This window comes from Hypomesus transpacificus, unplaced genomic scaffold (genome assembly GCF_021917145.1).
Source record: "Hypomesus transpacificus isolate Combined female unplaced genomic scaffold, fHypTra1 scaffold_27, whole genome shotgun sequence".
NCBI classification, from domain to species: domain Eukaryota; kingdom Metazoa; phylum Chordata; class Actinopteri; order Osmeriformes; family Osmeridae; genus Hypomesus; species Hypomesus transpacificus.
Genome location: NW_025813796.1, coordinates 373,474 through 395,217, shown reverse-complemented (window position 1 = coordinate 395,217; position 21,744 = coordinate 373,474). Strand labels below are relative to the sequence as shown.

General features: G+C 43.7%; 3 protein-coding genes across 4 annotated transcripts; 1 reads left to right on the top strand and 2 right to left on the bottom strand.

Moving 5' to 3' along the window:
* Positions 1–609: 609 nt before the first annotated feature.
* On the top strand, positions 610–4,048 carry prlhr2b (prolactin releasing hormone receptor 2b). Its single transcript, XM_047014723.1, has 3 exons — positions 610–676; positions 2,396–2,878; positions 3,169–4,048. Exons 2-3 carry the CDS (start codon positions 2,430–2,432, stop codon positions 3,803–3,805), a joined length of 1,086 nt encoding a protein of 361 aa, XP_046870679.1. The 5' UTR covers positions 610–676; positions 2,396–2,429; the 3' UTR covers positions 3,806–4,048.
* Positions 4,049–4,710: 662 nt separating this feature from the next.
* brf2 (BRF2 RNA polymerase III transcription initiation factor subunit) lies at positions 4,711–7,713 on the bottom strand. The gene is made up of 4 exons (XM_047014719.1): positions 7,416–7,713; positions 7,182–7,241; positions 6,686–7,007; positions 4,711–6,538 (listed from the first exon to the last, which is right to left on the bottom strand). Exons 1-4 carry the CDS (start codon positions 7,570–7,572, stop codon positions 5,653–5,655), a joined length of 1,425 nt encoding a protein of 474 aa, XP_046870675.1. The 5' UTR covers positions 7,573–7,713; the 3' UTR covers positions 4,711–5,652.
* Positions 7,714–7,818: 105 nt separating this feature from the next.
* Positions 7,819–20,592, bottom strand: rab11fip1b (RAB11 family interacting protein 1 (class I) b). Of its 2 annotated transcripts, XM_047014697.1 has the most exons (6): positions 20,102–20,592; positions 15,448–15,893; positions 13,201–15,295; positions 10,388–11,680; positions 9,385–9,505; positions 7,819–8,729 (listed from the first exon to the last, which is right to left on the bottom strand). In XM_047014697.1, exons 1-6 carry the CDS (start codon positions 20,449–20,451, stop codon positions 8,529–8,531), a joined length of 4,506 nt encoding a protein of 1,501 aa, XP_046870653.1. In that variant the 5' UTR covers positions 20,452–20,592; the 3' UTR covers positions 7,819–8,528. The 2 variants fall into 2 exon arrangements, with proteins under 2 accessions (XP_046870653.1, XP_046870654.1); XM_047014698.1 differs by lacking the exon at positions 10,388–11,680 and having other exon boundaries at positions 20,102–20,591.
* Positions 20,593–21,744: the final 1,152 nt, after the last annotated feature.

The window sequence follows — 21,744 nt, the reverse complement described above, 5'->3', positions numbered from 1 at the left end:
TAAGACCATGTCTTAGTAAGAGCAGGTCTAAGAGAGAAAAATAAATCTTGTCTAATCAATTCCTCTGAACACACCGCTCCCGGTCCACATCGCCATTTATCATCAGCTAGCCCACAGTGTGTAGGCTATATCGCCATTCCTTTAAGCTGTCAATCACTGTAGGAGGATGGTGGAGATGCTCATCATAAACATTCAGTTTATGTTCACATCAGTAAGCATTCATAACAATGAACTTCTCATTTATCCGATTTCCGGCTAAACGCTTTTGGTAGGGAAGTGTGCTGTACAAGGACTGATCTTATGGTTTTCCAAACAAATAAACTTGAACTGTAAAAAATTAATAATGGGGCACTTCAGGTTTTGATATTGTGTCCCCTATCAGTTGGTCTATGCTTTCTCTGATATACAGGGCTACTGCACTGCTTAAATTAAACAGCAAATCTAAATTTCAAGCTCGGATACCCATCTCTCTCTCTCTTTCTCTCTCTCTCTCTCTCTCTCTCTCTCTCTCTCTCTCTCTCTCTCTCTCTCTCTCTCTCTCTCTCTCTTTCTCTCTCTCTCTCTCTCCAGAGCCTATAACGGAGCGCCTGTCTTGATCGTTGGTCCAGAGATGCGCTGTGCTTTGCGTCGAGCTTACTGCCTCTCAAGGAGTTCACTTTTGCAGTTTGCATTCCAGGTATGGCTGTTTTATAACAACATACATGTTTTCTTCTGTTGTAGCTTGTAACACAATTGCCACTTGTTAAAATTGCACTTTTGGATTTGATAATACATTATAATCAGCAGTAGACTAGCAGGTTTCAGATTTGATAGAAAATAATTGAATGTCGCTCCAATGTGCTATTTCTATAAGACAGCGTATCTGCTTCATAGTCATGATATAAATTGATGTAATTCAAATGCAAGTTGTTTAAAATGTAGAAAATGGATCTAGATATGTGAATCTTTAATTGAACATGAATTATTTCAACCTCAATTGAAGTCTTAATATTGATCATGTAGTTCATTCAAAATGTATGGATTAAGATTCCTTGCCATATAGTTCATACTTCAGAAAAGTGCGAAGCCGAGACTGATCTTTGCATGAATGCATGATTTCCTGATATAGCCTACAACTTTAAGATCTCAGTAAAGTAGTTAAATCGTACCTACTGAACCGGGAACCACAGACTGCTACTAGGCTAATAGACTACAAGTCAGTTGAATGCAGACGCAGAAAAAGGATAAGTTATGACGCTGCGAATTCATTTTTTTTTTCTTTTCAATAACAACGAAGCTATATTGAATTATTATGTAACACAAATCAAATCCCTACCGTTTAGATCAACAATAATCTACTAATCGACAATAAATAACTGAAGATGGATCAATTAGGCAACTACATTATACTTAGAAGTATCAATGCAAACTTTTTCACAATATCTTTCTGTCAAAAATGTGTTGCTCCCATAGTTCTAACAAGATGATTATACATTTGTCAATAAGATATTATTTCTCATCTGACAGCAGCTAAAATCAGCAGGATAAGGATCCAACTGCCTATCCACATGCTGTGCTGGACTGTAGAACCTGCATTATATCAAAGAGCCAATTAAATAGCATCTAACCAAGTGCAAATAAGAGATAATAGATGTATTAGGTGTATGGATCCATTCAATTGGTCTCTCAGTCAGATGTTACATCTGTGCAGCAATTACGGATCCAGGCCACAGCATCTAATGAATGATGCTTCTAGGCACTTGGTAATCACCCCAGATCTCATAGGACTAATGTAATGGCAGCTAATGTATGTTCTCGGTGATTACACTTACACTTGCTTGTGCCACCTCTCACTTAATTAGTCACTGTCAGATTCTTGAGTAACACGTTTGAGTGTAAGATCTTAATTTCAGTAATTCATGAAGATTTTGAATTTAAATTGTATAGTTTGATAGTTTGATGAGACAATCAAAACGGCCCAGCATGTTGTGACATGACAATCAATGATGATGCTACGCTTGATGAAGGATTTCTATTGTTCGAGCACCACAAAAACAGTAGCATTTTTTTGTGACACGATGTTGATTGTAAGGACAAAATAAACATGTAATCGTCATCTATTCATATGTGAATTACACAACTGAACATTGTGAAAGTGTGTCCTGTTTTATACCTGCAAATATTTAACATCAAAAGATTAGAAATGTGTCATAGTCAACAACAATCTTCCTGATAAGACCCTGCAGTCAATGTGGTATATGAAGGATGAGATTATCACCACAAATATAGTATTGCCACAAGGTCATTTGGATTCCATTATTAGAATGGCATATAAATAGGATCTGATGATAGTTGCATAGCACTGTAATGCACATCAACATGTTGACTATTACAGCATACCCTTTTCTCATCTCAGCCCAGGGTTCTGAAAATAGGGGTCTAGCAGGGCTATGGAGGGCAGTGGCAGTGGCTGGATTGGAAGTATATTCCCGCCTGTGACAACGGAAACAACGGAGGCACGCAGCTACGAGGTGGCAGTCCTGAACGACCCGGCCAATCACAGCTCCCAGTTTGCCGACGTGGCTCTCCTGCAGAGCTTCAAGCCCCTCATCATCCCCTGCTACGTGCTGGTGGTGGCAGTGGGCGTGTTTGGCAACTACATGCTGCTGTACGTCATCTGCCGCACGCGCAAGATGCACAACGTCACCAACTTTTTCATCGGCAACCTGGCCTTCTCCGACATGCTGATGTGCGTGACCTGTGTTCCCTTCACGCTAGCGTACGCCTTCAGCCCTCACGGCTGGGTGTTTGGACGCTTCATGTGCTACCTGGTGTTCCTCATCCAGCCGGTCACCGTCTACGTGTCTGTCTTCACCCTCACGGCTATTGCTGTGGACAGGTCAGTGTGACGCCTCCCATTTCAACTGAGCCATTTGAAAGCACCGTGTACCGATAGAATGATGTTTGATCACTAGAGGATATTTTAAATATGACAAAAGTCTATATCGGTCCATATATGAATTCACGATGTTGCCTATTCCCCACTCAGAAATGTACGGTTTAATAAAAGTGAAAGTGGGAAAATTACACAGGGCTTTTAGTGAGTCACACATACATTGAACACACTGTATGATTGCCGAATGGGAAATAAGTAAACAACTCCCCCCGTTGGCCTTTTCCCCATCACAGGTATTACGCCACAGTTCACCCTCTGAAGAAGCGGACCTCCGTAGCCACCTGTGGCTACGTCCTCACGGGGATATGGCTCCTGTCCTGTGGCTTGGTGGCTCCGGCCGTGGCCCACACCTACCATGTGGAGTTCAGAGAGGAGGGCCTCACCATCTGTGAAGAATTCTGGCTGGGCCAAGAGAAGGAGAGACTGGTCTATGCCTACAGCACCCTGCTCGTCACCTACGTCCTCCCCCTGTCGGCCCTGTGCGTCTCATACCTCTGCATCTCCGTGAAGCTGCGGAACTGCGTGGCGCCGGGGCATCGGACCCGGGACCAGGTGGAGGCCCAGAGAGCCCGAAAGCGGAAGATCTTTCGCCTGGTGGCACTGGTGGTGGCGGCGTTCGGCGTGTGCTGGCTCCCCATCCACGTGTTTAACGTCCTGCGGGACATCGACATCCGCCTCATCAACAAGCGCCATTTCCTCCTCATCCAGCTGCTGTGCCACCTGTGTGCCATGAGCTCGTCCTGCTGTAACCCCTTCCTCTACGCCTGGCTGCACGACCGCTTCCGCGCCGAGCTACGGAAGATGTTCACCTGCCACCGCCGCATTGGCATCCCTGCCAACCACTGTGCTACTGCCAGTGTGGTCCTGTGACTGGGCAGAGTTGGCATGGGAGATAGAGAGACAGGACAGAAAGGGGACGTCTGATTGGCTGTAGCTCAGTCAATGTCATACTCTTTTCTTCGGGAACTAATATGACTGATTTTTTGGGCTACAAGGCAGGTTTCCACTTAAAACATTTAACAGTGACATAGATTAACATACCTGTTAAACTGTTACATACAAAGCAGGTACAAGTCAGGTTGTCCATTTTAAGATTAAAAACTATATTTAGATGTAACAGATACGGCTTGTAGAAGTGGAATCCTGAAGCTGAGGATAACTTGAATGAAGATTACAAAATATATCTACTGGGAAAAAAATATATATATATATGAAGGAATACTTAACCAGAATAAGAGAGTGCTCTCTTGTCTTTTGCCATGACTGAATTGCATGACTGTTTATAGTGAATGAACATCTGCATAAAGTGACTCAAAGGTCATTATTGGTATTTCCTGACAATGGCTTGGAATGGTATTTTGGATAATCAGTCAATACTGTAATGTTCTTGTAATGATTCATTTCTGTGTGTGTACATTATGTATAATAAGTGTATATGAATATTAGAGTACAGCTTGCTTACAGTGAAAAGCTTTTTCTTTTATTTCGTCAAAATGAACCCAGAATTGTCATGAACCATTATGTGCTTTATTCGTCTAAAAATTATAAATGTAAATAATTAAAGGGGATTGGTGAACTTTTACTGAGAATGATATACCAGGCTTCTCTAATATGACCAATCAAATACTAGTAGTTGGTGTTTTTATGCAGATGTTGTGAATGTATATGCAATCAAATCCCAGTTGGAATTATAATACATATAAAAGGCCTGTTTTAGTTACCTATTTCTTTCTTTATTAAAAATAAACAAACAACTATTGATTGGATTTACTGAGTGTATTAAGATTAACACCAGAAAGAGACAACACAAAAAGCAGGATAACACAAAACGTGGCAAACAAATTTTGATCTTAAAAATACAATTTCATGACAATGAACAGTATAACACAGCACATCAGAAATATGATGTTGAATATGATGACAATATATTGAGGCTAATCAAATCATATTCCTTCACACCATAGAAATGCTCTCTTTAATCAAGAATCTATTCAAATAGTTTTTCTTTGTGTGAATGTGTGAGATGGAAAACACTTACAAGCATACAGGACAAATGGACCAGGATAAGGATACAATGGTGAATCATAAACTATCGGCTCATAACCACATATCCATCAAAACAATCACAAGCTCAACATAGCAATTTATCTATTTAGAGGCCATGACCTAAATCTGATTAGTATAACAGAAAAGGTTCTCCCTCACAGCTGAAATAATTTTATAATTTTATAAATGAAACTAATAACCAGTACAGCCATAAACTGTATACCTGGTAGGCAACTGAAACTTCTTTCATTGTAACATGAATCTGTCCAATACTGAGAAAATTGTAACAAGGTCAATTATGGAATACATTTGACAATATCAGGTTATTGTCCCTGGGCGTATTCCGCTAGGCCTATTTCTACGGAAATAAATTGTATCCATCGGCTACATGCTGAGAATCTTAACACAAAAGCAATTTCAGGGCAGCAGCAAAAACAGACAAAAGATTTAATTTGTGCATCATTTATAAAAGAATGAGTTCCCTCTTAATTCATGGAGAAAAAACCCCCCAAACCCTTCAGCGTTTCTAGCTGAATTAACTTCCAATCTCAGAGGCTCAGGTTGCATTCCAATCCATCCACCCAAGTAAAATGTAATTCATTACCCAGAAGCGCACATTGCATTTGTAAGTCACAGGTACAGTGTAGGTGTATGCTAAATTCCCCTTCCTGTCATTGTTCATCCTCCTCCCCCTCCTCCGAGAGAATCTCCTTGGTCTTCACAAAGTCTCTCACTTCCTGCGGGGTGCGGATGTACATGTCGATCTCACTGTCTGAGATGTCCTCATCACCAGTTACCTCGGGCATGGGCGTCTCCACCCTCCTCTTCCTCTTCTTTGGATGCCTGACGCAAGGGGGGACAAACAGGTACTTTTTGCTCCAGGTTTCCACCGGGACCTGGAGCGGCCGGGCGAGGGCTTCCCCGTCGTCCTCCTGCCCAACATCAGTGCCCGTCGTTGGGTCGACGTCACTGGGGGCCTGGGCCCCCTCTCTGTCCGGTTCGCACACCGCTAAACAGGGCTGCGGTGGAGGGTGGTGCTCTGGATCCCTGGAGGTCTGGGATGGTGCTGTTCCCTCCTGGCTGCCCAGAGTGGCGTGTTCCCCGGGGGGACACTCCTGTGGGTCGGGCTGGTCTTCATCCTGCAAGGACTCCTCGTGGGTCCGCATGGCTCGCCTCAGGAGTGCGCTCTGGTTCTCCATGATGTCGTCCACGTGCGGCATCACGTTCGCCAGCGTCACCTCCACCCTCAGCCAGGGGATCTCCTGGCCCAGCTTACTAAGCACCTTCTTCAGCTCCATCACCCGCTTCGGAGCCGTTTGGTTCCGGTTGACTTTGGCCATCTGGCAGAACTTGTCGACGGAGTATTTAAGACGATCCTTGGTGGGCCTCAGGGACTGCCATGCCAAGAACGTACAGGCTATCATCATGGGCACCGGCTGGCGTCCTGTCACAATCCAGGTATCTGCTGCCAGCTCTATCAGGGCTATAGCTCGCTTTGTCAGAGCCTTGACGTCCTCAGACAAGCCTTCAGAGACATGTTCTGGCCTGAGTTTGTATCTGTGTGTGTGTGTGTGAGAGAGAGAGAAGTAAGGTGTAATTCAGAGATTAGTATCAACCGATTATATGCTTTCATAAAACAAGTGTCACGTGCAAATGCCAGAGTAGTCATCGAGATGCACCAGTTCAAGTAGAAATGACACTTACTCCTGACAGTGAGCCTCCAGCATTTCAATGATAGCTGTGTTGGGAGCCTCTATCTTCAGAGACTTTATCATCTGCAGATAGACCATGCCCAGCAGGTTCGGGTCAGCCTCCAGAAGGCTGCAGATGGTTCCCATGCCGATGGGCCAGTTGCATAGCCGACAGCTCACCAGCACGCAGCATCCCACCAAAACCTCTTTTTTTTGAAGGCTGACGTTGATGAAGTGGGGGTGACTGTATGCCTGCTTGTAAAAGGTCTCTGACATCTTTTCCGTGTCCGTTTTCAGTCTGAGGATGCGACAGAACGCACGCAACCGCTGCAAGCCTGTTTGGGTGATAATATAGGCTACTAAATAAGTAATACACTAAATAAGTGTGCTTCAGAAAATGGACACAGCCACATTAGAATTCATTCGGTGTTATTAAACCCTGTTTTGCACACTGACAAAACAAACTCAATATCTTCCAAAAAGATATTGACAAATCTGCCCAATCTTACCTTTGATTAAATTTCGACAAGGCTGGTTGTGTACAGCTGTGGTGTAGCAGTATGCAATATCTAGGATAAAGAAAATTATCAAAATCAAACTGCTAGTCATTTTTCTTTTGCTGCGAGAACAACTTGGCTATGCAGTACTGTGCTAACGCGTGAGAAAGGATAATAGCTTTATCACTTGACGTGTTTGACATAAACAGCCTTATGCAATTTTGAACGGATAGCTACTAAAGTTACCTGTGCCTTGCACCTCCTCGCTGGCTGTAGTGGTAAGTAGTCCTTCTGAGATTACAGAACCACAGTCTTCACACACTAATTGTGGTTGTGAGTAAAGTTGGTCGTCCACTATATTTGAGGAGCCACATTCCGGGCAAGTCAAACCTTCGGTGGCCATCTTCAAGGGCTATGGCACTACTACTTAAATCATTATTAAGGACATTTTGCCGTTGGAATATTTAATTCAGCGTGTATTCAATTAAATGCCTCCTCCAAAATCCTCCCACTACATCTCAGCTGTAACGGCGGGTGTATTCCATAGCAGTGCGTAAATGTCTTGGTCCGTGCGGCAACTTGGTTTAACATTGGTTCCGTTCACGAATACGCTCTGCCTCAACAGACACAGGTTGTAGGCTATCGGTAATTGATTGAAAACCTTTTATTTCATAGTTTGGCACACGTAGGCCCTATAGTGAATATACGGTATACTGTGAATATATCGACACAATATGCATTTCTAAACCAATGGAGAATCATAAATCATGTGCAAATTGATTATGCAAGCCAACATGGGCATTTTTATTTAATTGACAATTTCGTTTAGTCTCTTTAGCTCAATTTAGTAGTAACAGTAGTTGAACATAACACTTCAGTTGTGCTGTAGGCTATGTATTGTAACCCACAAATGTATTCATGATTAAGTGCATTTTTGTTTCACAAAAACCTCATAGCAAGAAAAAAATACAATGTGAAAACTCGGTCATGACATGTAAGCCCTTTTTCTGGATCAGTTAAAACTACACATTTCAAGAAACATGACAATGAGGTAAAGAAAAACATGTAACTTCTTCATAATAGGTTGACTCAAGCATCAACAACCAGTAGTAACAGTTCTGTCTTATGTGTAGGTTTGCAAGACAACAGATGTTTCTAAGATCAATCAGAAGAGCACAGTATTTACAAAAGAAAGAGTATCACGTAACGGTCGGCTATTCAGTAGAAAGGTGCAAATTCAGTTGAGGCACTTAAACAAGTCTAATAAAAAAGACACAGAGTATGATTTTGAAAGCGCAACTCTTGGTTTGATTTGTTTGGAATATGCGAGTAATATACTGACTAATATCTTCTTTTTTTTTACGGTTTACAAGAGTTCAGTGACATCAGGATGCAAGGTGCCTCCTCAATGACCCGCACTAGCAGGTTGTCAATGTACTGCTCCAGCTCTTTGATCTTCTTGTCCCTGTCGCTCAGTTGCTTCTGCTGTTTACCCACCAGAGAGATGAGCTCCTCTTGGGTCAGCTGGGAGTACGGACCCTTCACCCCAGGCTCCTGGACCTGGGAGGAGAAGGTAAGAGGGGCAGCAACCAGCAGTCAGTATCAATACTAAAAGATGATGACCAGGGGACTGTGTGTTCAAAATACGATGTTAGTTAACAGCAGGCTTTAGGATCGACACTCAAGTTGATAGTTGTGGTACAGATGCCGGAATGCCGAACAGGTTGTACATAAAACAGTGTTCGTATGCTCACACTGAATTAGCCCTCATGTGCATGGAAGGGATTTGTAAAATAGTGTAACATATGCTAATATATGCAAATGTGATTATAATAAATTGATCTCAGGGTACGTTAAAGGCCGTGAGGCGAAGACACTGCATATTCATATACAAATATTAGCATATAACTTTGTTCAAAATAAAATATGTTGCAATTAATCCGCGCACACACACACTTGGTTGCCTTGATCCGGAGGTGGATACAAATACATCCTGGGATCTTACATCAGTTTTAAGTTTAAGGTTGGAGGCAATGTATTGTGGGGGTCAACCAGGACTTCTCCATACCAAGAATGTACCTAATTAGCAGTCCACCCATAATGGGATGTCATCAAAACTATTGGCAATAAAAAAGAAAATATAATAATCCACCTCAGGTGTTTTGGCTTGCCTGTGTGCATTGGTCACATGCTACTGATGGATTCTAAAAGATACCTTGATTTTTTCTTGAACACTAGAGAATACCGAGATTGCTTCTGATTTCTCTGGTTGTCCCCCCTGGGTATTCGAGACAGGCTGCTGTTCCGAGGAGTTCAAGGGCTTTACTGGATGGGGCCTGCAAGGACACATACAAAACGTAAGAGAGATTGGCAGAGTGATCCTAATGGAGAAAGTAAAAAAAAAAAAAGAAAAAAAAAAAAAAAGGCTGGTTGAAGTGCATGAGTGGATGGATGATGTGGTGTGTATTGGTGCTTGAGGTTACAGCATGTGTGATGGGAGATATTGTCCAATGGGATCACACATCACCACTCACAGTCCCCAGACAGGAACATGGACTGAACTCAGTGAAGCATGGATGTGTTATTATATGTTATCTTTTTGTTGCCACAGCCTGTGGAAGAGACTCATAGTGACAAGGCTCGTCTTTGGTTCAGTCAAAACACTGGAATCTGTCTGCGAGACGGTTGACCAACCAGCTTATCACCGCTCTTTGTGTGCTCTACGAAAGATAAGCTCATGGACAAGTTTACACATTCTCATGGGCAACATTTGTGTAGCCAGACTCTCACTAAGTTTGTTGAGTGATCCTCGTGGAGCATAAATCTGCAACAACGGACTGTACTTTTCTACAAGTAGCATTGTCTTGAATGAGGGGATCCTATGAATAACACCCAGTCAAAATAAAACAGTATTTTCTTTTGGACCAGTTTGTAAATCTAGAATCAAATAGCCTCTAAAAGTGGAGTGACACTGCATAACCTTTAAGGTTAGTGATGAATATTAGCTGTGTAGAAGCTGGCAAACACAATTTTCCACGACAGATGAACACTTAAAGTAACACACACATCCTTGCAAACGGAGATTGCTCCAATAGCTACAATTCGCGTTATTAAATAACCACAAATAACTATTCTAATCTACTGCGAAGCGGACAGGAGTTGCTGAGACACAGACACAGCTGCTACTCTCTACCAGCCACGGCTGGGGTCTCTCTCACCTGAGTGAGGCGGAGGCAGGCTTGCCTCCCTTTCCTCCCCCCTCCTCTCCTCCCTGGAAATGGGATTCCAAGGACCTGGCCTCACACGGTTGTGACCTGGCCTGTGGACAAGTACTCTGGCCAAACGACGCCTGCAAGGGCTCAGGACTTTTGCCCAGGGATCCCTCCAGGATCTCAGAGTGAGAAAAATATGGGGTCTGGGTGATTATATTCACAGGTTGTTCCACATCAGTGTTGTTAGTTTGCTTGTTTACAGCCACGCCAGATGCGGGGGCCCCCGAGTTTTGTGGGGTTTCCAAGGTCACCGTAGAGATGGCCTTCATCTTGACTGGAGGCATGGGAGCACGGGACACCTTCAAGGACTTGGGAAGGGTGACTTCTTCATTAATGGAATGAGAACTCTTATTATGAGACCGCAGGCTCTCTCCATTGTCACATAATTGACGGCTCTGGGCCTCTCTTCCAGACTCTGCAATGGAATTGATTTCAAATACGACAGGAGATCCATTAGAGGGGTAGTCTTCCATGGAGGGTTCCATATAACTGTGTTTCTGAACATTTGCTGGGTTTTCATCATATTTTGTCACCGTTTTCTCACTTTGACAGGATGAATCAGGCCTTGAGGGGGCAGGTCCTTTTATGGCCGCTTTACAGCCCCCCGTGGCTAATGGGATGTCACTGACATCAATAACTTGGTTTCCACGGTGAGAAAATCCCTGTCCTTGCAGCCCCCTGGATTCCTCTCTCATAGCTGTAGTGGAGGCTTTCAAAGGAGCAATCATCTCCACTGCACAAACAGAAGAAGCCCCAGAGTTGGAGGCTTCCCTTTCTTCTCCAGGTCTGTCGTTCGTGCCCAGCATCTCTACGGTGCTCCTCAGATCCTTCTGTATCTGGCTCGGAGTCCCCGGCGTTCCTTTCAGGCTGTCTGGAGGCTGAGGAGCCGGTCGCTTGTCCAGCATGGTGCTGCAATGGTCAAGACAAACACCGTCCGTGGATCGACGGGCGTCTGTTTTTCCCACCGACTTCATGGCAGAGGGATTTCCAAGGGTTGGTTTGGTGGTCTTGGCGTAGGGTTGGCGAGCTGTGGCAACATTCGAGGTGTGAGGCAGACCCAGGCTGTGGGGGGGCAGAGGAGCTTGTCTTTTCTTTTCTATCACACTTGCAGATGAGTCTGGAGACGTTTTGACACCCTGGTGGCCAATTGGGGGAGTTGTGGGGCCTTCAACTTCAGAGGGAGTGAAGAAAGGGTTGGAGGAGAGCAATTGCTTGGGAGGGGTCAAACATGAGGTGGAACTGGTAGAGCAGGATGAAGGAATAACAAATCGTCAGCAGTACATAAAACAATGAGATTACATCGACATTCACGTTCCAGATGTTCTGCAACGCAAAACATTTAAACACAAAACATTTACTTAAACACGAGTGCTTACAAATACAAACAATAAATTAGCCTATGTGCAATACATTAGCAAATTACAGACATATTTAAAGGCAGGGTTGGAAATGTTGTTGAGAAGCAGTTTGTCATATTTGCCAAAATATATGTCTACCTACCTAACGATTTTAGCTTGATTTTGAAAGGATTCTAACCAAAATATCTTGGTTTTGTGATATTTTGGTTTGAATCCTTCCAAAATAAAGCTAAAATTGTTAGGTTTGCAAAACTTGCCTATCCTGCCTTTAAATGTTGCCTTTTAAATTCCAAAATTGTATGGAAATTCACATCAAAACATGATGATAGAAGAAGGAAGAGTCTAAGATCAGCCAAACTAACATACAGGGGTGTTACAAGCCCTAATCTCTAATCTAGGGTACTAAAATGGAGGAAATTCACAAGACATTGAAAGGTAAAAGGACTTATTTGCTTGGTAAAATAATTTCAAATCAAAGGTAAAAAAGATATGTCTGGCCAAATACTTCGGTTAGTGAAACAAGCATAGAAAATACAGCACACTATCATGGATTTAGACACAAATTAGTAAGTAATGACTGCAAGATGACAGTTCTGTTAGTATCTCTGAGTCACCCCATGTTTGTCTTCACTACACTGTCTCCACTTGGTTCAGCTTCAACCACAAGCCTTTCCATGAGTCAGTCACTGCAGCAGCCAAGCAATTCAGTTCAATTGGCTAATGGTTCTTTTTTGGTCCTGCTCCGCCATGTTTAATATGACATCTAATATAATGAGGTGAAATTTAATAGTCAAAGAATGAATCTGTGCTCAGCCAAAGGTGACAAAATGTGCACATACACACACACACACACCACTGCAGATTTCATGGTTTGCCCTTAATTAGATATTTTTGCTACGGCTCCGACACCTAGAGCTCACACACCAATTTACCATGACCTTGTTTCCACTTCAATAGAACTACGTCCACACAAAGTTATGTCAACAAACATCGTTTTCCACAAAAGCATCCACAGAAAATACATATAATTTTCATGCTAACTGAACCACCTTTGGATGGTACCAAACATTTAAATTGGTCTCCGATTCAGTCCTGAATCAAATTTAACGATGTAAATACATGCCACTTGGTGGCACAACAGGTTTTCGAGCAAAAAATTCTGGAGTGTTTGAGGGGTGAAGATAATGTTAGTAGATTTGACGGTTTGGTTGAGGATAAAAGGAGTGAGGAGTCTGGGTGAGGATGTTAGGTGGTCTATACACAGCTGGAGCATGATTACCACACAAGAAGGGAAGCCGAGGCACAACTTAGAGCAATGATACAGTGTGTGTGTGAGAGAGCTTTGTGCATGCCACAGTATACTGAATTATGTATTTATGAGCTAGGTTTACAAGTACTAACCTTGGCTTGACCGCTGAAACTTTTGTTGTACGGTTGAGGGGTTCAGTAGAGTGCGCAGTAGAGGGCTCCTCAAAGGGATTCGTTGAGGAAATGTCTTCAAATGGATCTTCAGAAGGGACTTCTTCAAATGGGTTTTTGACCACCAGGGCCTCCCCTTCTCCATCTTGAAGAACCATCTGTTTCTCAGTCACAGCCAGCCTAATCATCTCCTGCTCCTGTCGTTCTCTTTCCTCTTCATCTCTCATCCTCCTCTCCTTCTCCAAGTTTGCTTCCTTTCTCCTCTCTTCCTCCAACCTAGCCCTTTCTCTCTCCTCCATCACTTTCATCTTTTGATCTTCCACCCTCTTTTTCTCTTCCTGGTCCTTCCTGCTTTCCTCTTCAAACTTCCTTCTTTCCTCCTCCTTCGACCTCTCTTCCTCTAATCGCATGACGCTCTCTCTCTCCTCCTTCCTTTTCTCCTCCATTTCCTTCTCCAGTCTTTGCTGTTCCTTAGTCTGTCTCTCATCTTCCTCCACTCTCAGTCTATCTTCCTCCTCCTTCCTTCTTCTCTCCTCCTCTGTCTTTCTCCATTCATCCTCCTCCTTTCTCCTTTTTTCCTCCATATCCCTAATCTTTCTCTTCTCTTCCTCCTTCAGTCTAAATTCTTCTACTTCCTTCCTCACACGTTCTTCCTCCTCCAACCGCCTTCTCTCCTCCTCTTCCTTTCTCAGCTCCTCCTCCTTTCTCCTCAGTTTTTCCTCCATGTCCAACCTTTCCCTTTCCTCTTCCTCCACTTGCAGTCTCTGTTCTTCTTCTCTCTTCAGTCTATCTTCCTCCTCCTTCCTTCTTCTCTCCTCTGTCTTTCTGCATTCATCCTCCTCCCTTCTTTTTCCCTCCATCTCCCTAATCTTTCTCTCCTCCTCCTCCCTTCTAAGTCTGGATTCTTCTTCCTCCCTCACACGATCTTCCTCCTCCTTCCTCCTTCTCTCCTCCTCAGTCCGTCTCCGTTCTTCCTCTCTCCTCATTTTGTCCTCCACGTCCATCCTTTGTCTCTCCTCTTCTGCTCTTCTACGTGCAAACTCTTCCTCTTCCTTCCTCGACTTTTCTCCCTCCTCCTCCTCCTCCCTCCTAATTCTTTGCTCCTCATCACGCTTCCTTTTATCCATCTCACCTCTCAGCTTGTCCGCTTGCTCCATTCGTGCCTCTTCCTCTCTCCTTAAAAATTCCTCCTCCTTCTTTCTCTCCTCTTCAAACAACCTCTCTTGCTCTCGGATCTTGTCCTCTTCCTCGCGTTCCCGTCTCACCCTCCTCACCTCCTCTTCCATGAATGTCTTTTTCCTCTCTTCCGCAGCTCTCTCCTCTTCCTCAAGTCTAATCTTTTCTGCGTCTTCCATAACTTTCCTCTGGTCTTGCTCCTTCCTAATTCTTTCCTCCTCTTCAATCCTCCTGTTTTTCTCCTCAATCCTCTTCCTTTCTTGCTCTTTGATTCTTATTTTGTCCTCTTCCTCCCTTCTAATTCTCTCTTTCTCTTCCCCCCTCTCCCTCTCCTCCTTCATTTTTTCCTCCACCTCTAGTCGTCTCCTCTCCCGCTCAGTCCTTCGGATAATCTCTTCCTCCTCCAACCTTCTCATTCGGTCTTCCTCCTCTAACTCTCTCACCCTCTTCTTTTCCTCTTCCGCCACCCTTTGTTCCTCGTCCAATAGCTTCCTCCTCAGCAGCTGTTCCACCCTCATCCTCTCCCTCTCCAATTCAACCCCTTCCTCCTCCTCCTGCTCCTCTTGATCCCCGATGCTCTCTTCCTCCCACGGGAAAGGCTGCTTCCCAGCCTTCAGGGAGTCCACAGAGGCCACGGAGCTCTTGCGGCCCTGGGACCTGCGCAGGTCCTCCATGGAGCCATGGCCTGAGCTGGCCAGGCTGAAGGTGGAGCCTGCCCGGGAGGTGCGAGGCTGGGCCTCCTCGGTGTATACGTGACTGCCATTGATGCACATGTTGCTCTGGTCTGCGGACGATGTCGAGGCCTGTCTGGAACGCCCCAGGATAAAGGTAGAGCCTTGGGAAGCCTTACTGTCGGAGCTGCCTGTGCGCTTATGGGTCAGGAACTTAAATTTCTTTTTACCTAAGTTGGAAAATGAGAAAAAGGACATCATTAGTTTGGAAAACCATTTGGGTAGCTTCATGTGGCTGTATGAGATTGTTGTATCTGTAGAATTTTATAATGAGCAGGGAACTATAAGGACGTTTTCATAAGGACTGCAAGACTGCCCTCACCCTCTGAGGAGTCTATGTTGAGGCCTGAAGATCGGCTACCAGTCAGAGAAGAGTTTCTCTCTGGCAGAGTGCCCAGGACCGACATCGACTGAGACGCGTTCCTCTGCAAGTTCGACTTGGGGGAGAACAGCGACTTCAACTTGTGTTTCTTCTTCTTCTTTCCTTCCTTGTCTGCGGCCCCATCTCCCTCTGGCTCTCCTTCTCCCTCACTGTCAGTCAGGACCTGGGTGAAGGAGGGCACCACAGCAGATGCAGAGTCTGAGAGGCCTTCCTTCTTCTTGCCCCGGACCTTGTCCTTGAGTTTGCCCAGGCGGGAGTGTGGCTTGTCGGTTGCGGAGAGGTCAAACATGCTGGCAGTCATGTTGTTCCTCATGAACTGGATGTCCACCAGGACCTCCCCTCTGTCTTTGTCTGGCTTGCCAGCCTTATCCAACAACTGAAACCACCTGTTGAAAAGGACAGAAGACAAGCAAGTTACCCAACTAATCTGAAAGCCTCTCGATCTTTATGAAGGTCAATTCCAAAATGTTTTTTCACATTTTTCATGGGAAAGTAAGTCTACAGTAGTTCCATGTAATGATTGCTCCTTCATGGAAACAATAAAAAGCCTAGTTTTCTGTGGAGGGGTTTTAAGGTGGAGATGCTGTGGAAGATGACGATAAGTGCTTTGGCAAGTCTGTGTTGATGTAATTATGAGCTGTGCCATCAAGAAAAAGGAACATTGTATGAATGTTAGGCATTGTTCAATAATGATAGTGTACAAAGCTCATAAAGTTAAATTGCACTTATCCTTTTGAAATAATTTAACAGCTGGGTTTCCTCTGCTATAATAAAATATGTCATTTCAAAAACAAAGGCTATGCCCAGCAGGGGATAATCTACCATTATCATTTCTCAAGCATGGAATCGAAACATAAAATTAGTCAATGGATGCAAGGCTGTAGATTTATAGGCATTCTATAAAAGCAAATCATAATTAAACAATTTTATGCAGTCTGGATTGTCTGTTTATGTAACCCACCAACAACCGCACATAAAACATCCCATAATGCTGCAGTACGAGCTAACTGCTTAAAGGGACTGACTGCATTATGTGGTGTAAAGTTCGTTTTTTTTTTTTTAAGTCATCTGAAGTACTCTCTCAACACACTTGTTTCTGAACAATGAAGAGCTGACCGAGCACGAAAAATCTCTGTCAGGCAGAACCAGGGGTCATCAGCTCACCACACAGTGGAACACCCTGCTGAACTCTGGAAGGAAACTAGAAAGACAGGCACACGATCATAATGTGTGTGTGTCTCTGTGTGTGGGTCTGTCTGTGTGTGTGTGCCTATGGACATCTTCTGAGAGGTTACAATAACAAGACTGGTGCCACGAATGCACATTCTTATCTTGTTTAGAACCCAATGGCAAAGCCTACAGAGGGTCCTGGAGATATTGGTTGTTGCTGACACACTATAAAACAAATGAGTAACTGCCAAAAAGAATAATGAAAAAAAAGAAAGAAATGGTCTCATTTAGAGGATTTTGATCGAATTTGAATGTGCTCGTATCTACTTCATTGCTTATAGTCCCGTAGAAAGGCAAGACATGGAATTACAGAAAAGTAGATGAACAACAACATCAGTTGAATAAATGGTTGTTAAACCTGTCCATGCCAAAGAAACTCATGAAACAAAGATGACATGACAACATTGCATAATTATAGTCTGTGCTTGGGTCAGAAACATTTCATTGTTGTCAAGCTGTATGAATTAAGAAGGTCATAAAATGGGTCGTTAAACACCTGATTATCACAGTGATGATCAGTTTGCCATGAAACAAGCAGTGAGCCTTCAAACCACACCTTTACAGCCGACCCATGAAATGGCTTTGCGGCCAATGACGCTGGGCATCTCATCATTGCACGCAGTAAGTGGGTAAGCTCACGTGCCTCATATAAACACGTTCTGTTTAGTTAGCACCTCCATGAGAGAAGCCTTTGATTCCAAGAATAACCACCCCAACCTTGAACATGGCCAGCTACACACCCTCCTCTCACATTTGTGACAAGGGAGGCTCCACTCCCGAGTCTAACCTCCTCCTCCTCCCCCCCCCCCCTCCCTCCCTCCCTCGCCACGTTACAGAATGTGACATATACAGAATAAAGGCACGTCAGGATGAAAGAGCAAAGAACACCTCTTGCTCCTATATTTTGTTCATGGTCCCCATCTGCCACCATTATCATGGGCTTCAATTCTGCCAGCAGCAGAGCGAGAGCAGTGTGAGCCAAAGAAGGTAAGATCCTTCTCGTTCCATACAGAATGTCTGTGGTACAAAACCAAACCCTTTCATCATCATCCTGCTTGTGAAGTCAAGCTGTCTCGCAGGGAGCTCTGTGAAGACGGCATGTCCTTCGCTTCGAACCCTACTCATTCGGATATGGGGATATAACTGAATGTCTAATGAAAAAAAATACAGATAATGAACAGCAGTCTGTTGACAAAGAGGAGAAGTAACTCTCTCCAGCTTTAACGAAAGGGAAGTTGCCACATAAGCCAGAGAGGGTTGGTTGGGTGGAGGCCGTGGAGAACATGGGTGCTAATTCTTTTCTGAAAAAGGCCGACTGTAGCCACACCTTAAGAAGTCGTCTCATGCCTGGGTGAAGAGGACACGGTGCTGTTCTCAGTCAGGACAAACAGGAAAGGATGGCACGTTTTCTGACTCAACGTTTCGCCTATTGTGGTTCGAATGGTCTTTTCAGCACATACATTTCCTGTGCCACCCGGAATGACAGATAAAGCAATTCTTTGACTGAAGCCTCTCTTATCTCAAGCCACAGTTGTGTGTGTGTCTAGTTGGGTGGCAGCTAAAATAGATTTGTATTTAATCCACTCTCATATCTGTATGACCAGGCCCCAGGAATGAAGTCATGTCCCAAGAGAGATGTAATGTGTAGTCTGTTTATTCTAACAGACAGAAATATGACCCTTATATTTATGTTCATCTACCATAATGTGGAATTAGAGCATCTTTGAGCACTGTACTGAGCAAATCTCTACTTTCAAAACAATCCCTCACTTTTCCCAGCTTTCACGATATGATGTTAAGCCACATTCAGGGAATTCTTCTTCTCAGTCCACTGAGTTATTCAACAAATCACTTCTTTGCCCGTAAAAATAACACCTTGTTTGGAATCTTTGTCGCCTTTGTTTGCCCAACATGTTTCCATCCGCTTGATGAGAAACATAATTGTACCTACTTCAATCAACAACCAACTTTCAGCTATATCCAAAACAGAAAAACAAACAGCACAGAAATGACTTTGAATTGGTATAGAGACTGAGCTGCAGAGGCTTTCGTCCTCTGCTCGGCAAGTCTCCATGGGGATTGGCAGAAACTGCAAACAGTAACACTGACTTATCAGCTCCAAGCTAAACATATTATGGTCTGTTATGTCTACCCTTGTCCTGGAAGAGAGAATGCAGGAAACCAGCTACTTTCAGGAATGCAAGGCTAAAGCTGGGTCTGACCTCGGAAATCAGGTACAAAACAGCCAAAAACGAACAAAACACTGAATCAGATGCAGACTGCTCAGTCAACACCAATTTGCAAGCGCATTCATCAATTCATTGATGGTAATTAAAACGGTAATTTGATGTGCATTGAGATAAGTAGGCTGGGTATCCAGACCCAAAAGAGGAAAACAATTTGTTTTTTGGAGAACCATTCAAATACAACTTGCAGAGCTCGAGGTGAAAGTAACTATAACATCCTAAACATTATCTAGGCGGCACAAAAAACTGCATTTGAAGCTATAAATCTCCTCTCCACAGAAGCATACCAGTGTGTTCCGGAAAGCTCTGAGGATGGCAAAAGAACCGAGACAGAGACAAGTCTGGCATTTAAGCCAAAGGGCAATGATAACAATAATGTCACATTGACCCATCCCTGTCAAACAAGGAAAAAGAGCATGAGCTGTGCAGGTAATAGGACCAGTCTGACTCCCTGTCTCCAGCCTGACTCCTTGTTTCAAAGGCCCCTTCGTTATGTTCTGAGAGGGCACAGATGCTTGACATGAGACATGAGAGGACAAGACATGTTTGAAGTTCTGGCAATCAAATAGACAAAGTGAATATAAATAGATTATGGTAGAAAATTATTAGGCTGTGTGTGTATGTGCATCGGAGGTAGCCTAATGCAGGTCCCATGATGAGAGTGAAATGCTATGAGACGGCTTATCGTGTTGTGCGTGCTGAGGAAACAAACAAGCCTTCGGGCTACTGAACTGAATTATGTAGTAGAGGGTGGTGGAATTAACATACAGAAGTGATACTATACAGACTTGTGGACTTTAAAAGAGCCTGTATTTAAGTCTATGGGTGAGAAAATGGTGGTGGGCTCATCATCCCAAGGCTAACCCTACCAGAGTACAGATGAAATGCTTATGGAGGAGAAGCAGGGTGCATTACTCCATTTCTGACCAATGAATTTGTCTATGGCCTGGAAACAAATACCTTTGAGATTACGTCTGACCTAAAGGAATTCTCAATGATATTGCACTCTTTACGAATAGGTTAGTGACTTCAAGGACGTTAGGAACCTTAATTCAAAGGACTGGATGTCAATGTAGTGTTTTCGTTTCGACTAGGTAACGAGGACATGGTTCACTCACTCAGTTTTACTGCGGGATTGTATTGCACTTAGCTCCAACAGATTGACCACCGCTTGTCCGAGCAACTTGTCTGGTCCCACGAGAGCCCGGTGCATTACGTTGACGTGCAATGTACAACGCTCTGTGTTACCGTGATGGAACAGCTGCAGATCGAACGTGGCCTCCTCTTTCCACATCGGGGACACGGTCTTCTCCACCACAGAGGTGGCGAATTTCTCCTTGGCCACTTGCATGATGGCGTAAGCGTCGTTGGTGCCATTTTTCCCCTTTATCCTCAGATTTCTTGCCTGAAGCACCGTTACCTGTGCGCTTGTTGGATACCACTGTTGGCTTTGATCTGCTAGTGACATGACTGCCAATGAGGTTAAAGATGCGGGAATAACCTCCCAAATACCGCAAAACCCTGTGTAAAATACAATCAAACGCCTCGATGAAAGTTTTACCTTTGCGAATACTTAGGAAACAGCTGACTGGGCGTGGTTTACCGTGTGGTGACGCTGAAAGCCTTTAGAGTGCATTCGCCTGAGCTAAGACACTCCCCCAGATTAGTGAATAAGAATTGACACTGAGACTCCAGAAAAGGAAAATTATGCCTATCGTTGACCTTTTACCGCCCCAAATTATAATGGAAAAGAACGGCCTAAATGGCTGTGCAAATTCTAAAAAGCATCATTCATTAAATGTATTTAATGTCTATTAGGCAATTTATCTTATTAATTCTAAGATAATTTCGAGCACACAGAGCAAGTTCCGACCAGTTCGCTTTTAATAAAAAAATATTTCAAAACCTTTCGGAGCCAAGAAGCAAACAGCCTACTTTATATCCTATACCCCTCCGCCATGACTTAATGGAAAACGAGACAGCAGGGCCGAAGGCGGGGTGGTTTGGCCTCTGATACCTGACAAGCTTGTGACAACTGATATCTCAGACAAGTCTCCCTGTTGTTTCCGTCCCATCTCCGGAGATACGGGGGCTCTTCGAATATAGTCGACCCACTTCTCTGTGGGTCATTTACAGAGCACTGAAGAAAGTGAAAGCTTTTATTCAATCACGCACAGTCAGACCCCTCTCACCTTGCAAACATGATTAAAATGTATTATTATTCATTTTATTATTATTATTGTTATTCTAATTTTCTAACGAATAATAACTCGTAATGTTTAGTTGAGGTTTGCTGATAGAGCTTATTAGGATATGCAAATACAAGTGAAGAAACAAGTGGAAGGCTGAAGACAGCGGGGGTATTGCAGAAAGCAGGTTATGTTATGTAACATAAACGGGTAACTTAACCCTCCAGCTGATTCACAATTTTTCAGCAACCTGGCAATGTTGCTACAACTTTGGGTGTCAGCTGGGAAGTTAACCAACCAGGACATGTCGCATAACCTGCTTTCTGCAATACCCTCTGCATGTGGGTCAAGTATGTCTGGATGTCAGCTTGTGTTCTTTGTAGTAAAGAACACAACATCAGAGTCGTGGTTTGAGATTAGGTAACATCGTATCTCCCAAAAACTGGAGGGGTGGAAATAAAACATGAAAGCACTACAAAAAAAAATCAGTTTTCAGACAGAAATAACGCAGTCTTGTAAGAAACTGCTTTTATTAAAAATGAAATGTCAATCTTCTAAAAGAAATTCACAGC